The sequence below is a fragment of the Amphiura filiformis genome, chromosome 20 (genome assembly GCF_039555335.1).
Source record: "Amphiura filiformis chromosome 20, Afil_fr2py, whole genome shotgun sequence".
Taxonomy (NCBI): domain Eukaryota; kingdom Metazoa; phylum Echinodermata; class Ophiuroidea; order Amphilepidida; family Amphiuridae; genus Amphiura; species Amphiura filiformis.
Genome location: NC_092647.1, coordinates 5875765 through 5880474, shown reverse-complemented (window position 1 = coordinate 5880474; position 4710 = coordinate 5875765). Strand labels below are relative to the sequence as shown.

The window sequence follows — 4710 nt, the reverse complement described above, 5'->3', positions numbered from 1 at the left end:
GACCCCTAATGTTTACTGCACCTAAAGACCCCTAATGTTTACTACACCTAAAGACCCCTAATGATTACTACACCTAAAGACCCCTAATGTTTACTACACCTAAAGACCCCTAATGTTTACTGCACCTAAAGACCCCTAATGTTTACTGCACCTACTGCACCTAAAGACCCCTAATGTTTACTACACCTAAAGACCCCTAATGTTTACTGCACCTAAAGACCCCTAATGTTTACTACACCTAAAGACCCCTAATGTTTACTGCACCTAAAGACCCCTAATGTTTACTACACCTAAAGACCCCTAATGTTACTGCACCTAAAGACCCCTAATGTTTACTACACCTAAAGACCCCTAATGACTACCCTAAAGACCCCTAATGTTTACTACCCTAATGTTTACCACCTAAAGACCCTAATAAGTTTACTGCACCTTAAAGACCCCTTAATGTTTACTGCACCTAAAGACCCTAATGTTACTGCACCTAAAATGATCCATAATGGTTACTACACCCAAAGACCCTGTTTACTGAACCAAAAGAGCCCTAATGTTTTGGTACTTTTTTACTCACCTATACCAATCTCCTAAAGAGCCCCACCTTTTACCACAGCACTGCCAAAGTCATCCAATCAGTGGCATAATCAGAGGGGCAGGAGAGGGAGATTGGGATCATATGCCCATTGGTTTATAATTTCTTGGGGCCAAAACAGAGGCAATAATTATCATCAGGAGTAGACTTACCACAGAGCTGATTTCAGATGTTGGATACATGATGTTGGTAATGTAGAGTGTGATCCCGCCAACACAAAAAGGCCCAACAAAATTGAGAAGTTCTACAATCAGCCTCAAGACAAAAGACAGGAATATCTGCCAACCGTGCACTTTGGTGAAAACTTTCCATAACGATGGTTGCTTGCCAACCTTTTCCTTTTGTTCCTAAGAAAAGAAAAGGAATCCATTTTGTATGATTTAATACCCACTTAGGATCTACTTTTGGGTGTATAATCTATTTTACGGTGCTGTCATCAAAAATAATTTTTGGGTGAGATTGGGTGAGATGTGTTGTGTTGGAGAGGCGAATAGTCTAGCAACCAGAATCTGCTGTGTTTTACACGCATGTGTTCCAGGGCCGCAGCAAGTTGACAGCCAGTGAGGCTATGGAATTTAGTTATGCTTTTGCTTTATAGCTTGATTCCAATTTTGACTTATATTTGTATTTTCGCCACCTCACATTTTCATGGCCACTCCACATTTTTCAATTGTGCTACAGCCCTGATGTGTTGTACAGCATGTAAGGGTGGAGCCAGGCCACCTTACCTCTCTAAAAAGCGGTGGAAAGTTGTGACAACTTTTTTAGGCAATTTAACTCAAGCCCCTCATATAAGATTGGCGTAAGTCAATTTGCCAAAAATAGCCAGGTTTTTTATCATGAGCACCACATTTTCTTCCTTCAAAAACTTCCTATTCCATTGGGTTTTTTAAACATGGGCTTTGTTTATAAGAGTATTTGTTTGCCAGCTTGATTCTATTTTTCTGTCACAAGTTTATTTGATACTTTTTGGATATTTTAAACTGTTCTTTTAAACTTTGAGCTAATAGTAACAAATCATACTTTTTGTTTTTGACTCAATTATTTATTCTATGACATGACTTACCTTTTCCTGTTCAAATGCATTATAAAACTTCTCATGCTTCACTCTAGTGTTGTGTGCCTCAGGGAGCGTTCCTAGGTCCTCCATTTCCAGCGGACGCTTGTAGCCCAGCTTTAGAAGCCAGTTGAACCATGAAAATGAAAGCTCTGATCCCAGATTCACATAGTCTTGTACATAATGCATGTCACCACTCATCAATTCCCTAGGTAGTTTGTCATCTTGTGGTGAGCCACCACAAAGAACCTGATATGCATAAAACATGATGTTAACCAAGTAGAAATGCAGTAGATATGCTTAAATTAGATACATTGTTTTCGTTTGAGAAAAAAATGATTCAAAAACACCCAAAACATAAACAGGACATTTTTATTGTCTCTATTTAGCCTAATCAGCCCAACAGGATAGTTGTAGAGAAAAGGTCCAGGATGGATGTGCGGCAGATCATTTTCAGCGGTTTTGGTATAACTTTGGGTTGCAATTTTCAGGAAACTAGTTTAATGATTGGGTGTTTTATTTTTCAAAATTTCCCAAAAATCCAAAAGTTCAGATTTGTCAGCAAAATTTGCAAACATTTCCAAAATTGGGCAAACTTAGAGCAATTTTGAAAATTAGTACCATATATGTGACCTGTTCTAACAAAACCAGGAACAAGTCACATTTTTGACATTTCATGATTTGAATAAAAATGTAAGCACCAGACAATAAGCTTTAAAATGATATGGATACTTTATAAATGATACCTTGATATTTTAGTCAATTGAAAGTCCACTTTAGTCCCACAGTCAAAAACCATGAAATTAAGAATTCCAAAATATTATTTTTTTATTGGAACATCATCTTTAAAGGCCTATAACTCAAAAACATGCCTGGCAACTTGTTCCGGGTTTTGTTAGAGCTGGTCACATATTTGTTTTAGCTTCTTTTTCATGAAATTTGGTATTTATTTGATATTTATCTACTTACCTTAACTCTAATTGCATTCAACTCCACAACAAGCAGAACACTGTAGAAGATCAGTCTACACAAGATCAGATCAAATCTCATCACTTCCATCAGAGCTTGTCCATCGTCAATGAGTCGCATTATACTCATCAGTTGTTGAGCCTCCGCCATGATGGACACTGCCCAGTATGTAACTAGCAAGAAGGCCATTGAAGGAAGCTGTCTGGTTTCCATTACTTGATAGCATGCGAGAGAGAATCCCAGCAATGCAAGTGCTAAGATCGCAGGAATGTAGAGATGAGGTTGAGTGGTGTAGCCATTAGCACGGTACGTCTCGTCGGTCAAAATCCCCTCACCGATCGATGTCAACAGCACAAATGCAAGTAAGGCTGTAAAAAGCCATTTGATGCGGTGTCCTGGATACCGTATGAAATATCCACTGTGAGGATGGTCACGTTTTGTGCGTCGTCCAAGGATGAAGAGAGTCAAGCTGAAAACTAGGAGGAATACGGCCTGGGATGCTGTCACCAGGACAATGGTGTGACCCATGTTTGTGAGAATGGAATACCGAGTCCAGTCTAGGTAATTCATGTCTTGACTACAGTTACTCCTCGCCACACAAATAGTCACCATCAGTTCACTTTCATCCATGGTAGAATAGTATTTCTTGCTTCTGTTTCTTTACTTTTTTTCTTCTTTTTTTTCTTCTTTTTTTTCTTCTTTGTTTTGTCCTTTTTATTGGTGTTGCTCAGAACTTCTTCAATTCAATGTAAATGTCCTAAGGGTGAAAAAATTAAAGCTAAATATTAAATCTGCATTCAATCTCATTGACAGTAATCAGGCACGTAATCAGGATTTACTGGGGGCTGATTTTGAAATGTGGACTTTTATTTCTTTCAAAATTTGGACCTTTTTTGACCGAAAAGGCATAAAAACATTTTTTTGCTTGCTACACTCACAAATGGGACCTTTTAGTTACGGGCCTAACAGTAATGTTTTAGTGACTCCAGCAAAAGTGTTCAAAGACTGAATTTATAAGAAACAAAACAAAAAAAAAAATGACAATGTTGATAGAAGATTCTTAGAGGAAATGAAGGTACAGGAATGTGCAGCAGATTCTGGGTGCATTTTGAGCCATTTAGTTTAGGTGCATTTTCAGCCATTTTGGTTTATTGACGGTCCTTAATATCATGAAAATTTTGTTTTGGAAAGGGTGTTTTTTCAAAATTTTCTATCACATATAATAACTGCATTGGTTTTTCATGCGTTTATTATATAATGTGATAGATGATAGGGTTAAACATTAGTTTGTTGTTTGCATATAAAAAACTGCAATTTTTTCGTAGTTTTTTTTTCAATTTTTTTTCTTCAAATTAACCTAGCATATGTCCAGTGGTTCTCAAAAGTTCCTGAAACTTAAAAAAAAAAAAAAAAAAAAAAAAAAAAAAAAAAAAAAAAAATTAAGCCAATTTGAAACCATTCAGTGCATCATTTTTACACTTTCCTTCAAGGCTTCAGGGTCTATGGGTTTGATCCCAGGGGTTTGATTAACCCCTGGTTGAAAAAGTGGGACAAACTGGCCCCTGCCCCCTCCCCAATTCCCCCACCAGCATGACTATGCTTAACAATAGAGGGTGGTCAGTAGCATAATGAGTGATAAGTGGTATTTACAAATGCCAGTTATACTCATTATGAACTGAGATATCACAATAGCTTACGCAAATATCTATTATGCAAACATTTGCATTTCCTCATATTTGCACAGAACACTGATCTCATTTTGGTATATCAGTGAGTACCAGGTAAAATCTCTTTACTTTTTTTGGCCAATTTTGGTATATGGATGGGTCTTTATCTCCAAATTTCCACAAATGCGTGCTTTAATACGGTGCAAAATTGGAATAAATTTTGGGGCTAAAATATGGCCAAATATGACATTAATTTGGTCAGAAAGCCACATACAGGCATCAACATGGGGAGGTATGATTGTATAGATCATTCCCTCTAGCAAAATATTGGGGGATTTATCCCCATATCCCCCTAGGATCTACACCTATGGCGGCACCTGCCCAGTGGCATAGCAAGGACTTTTTTGAGGGGGGGAGACAAGACAAATTTC

The 4710-nt window shown here is 37.6% G+C and overlaps 1 protein-coding gene across 1 annotated transcript in view; it reads right to left on the bottom strand.

Moving 5' to 3' along the window:
- LOC140143015 (ATP-binding cassette sub-family C member 9-like) overlaps positions 1–3256 on the bottom strand; it is a 40907-nt gene extending 37651 nt beyond the window's left edge. Inside the window, exons 1-3 of the mRNA XM_072165047.1 lie at positions 2613–3256; positions 1653–1892; positions 739–933 (exon numbers count right to left, since the gene is read on the bottom strand). Coding sequence (XP_072021148.1) covers positions 739–933; positions 1653–1892; positions 2613–3242 — 1065 coding nt within the window. The 5' untranslated portion in view covers positions 3243–3256. The remainder of the gene's footprint in view (positions 1–738; positions 934–1652; positions 1893–2612) is intronic.
- Positions 3257–4710: the final 1454 nt, after the last annotated feature.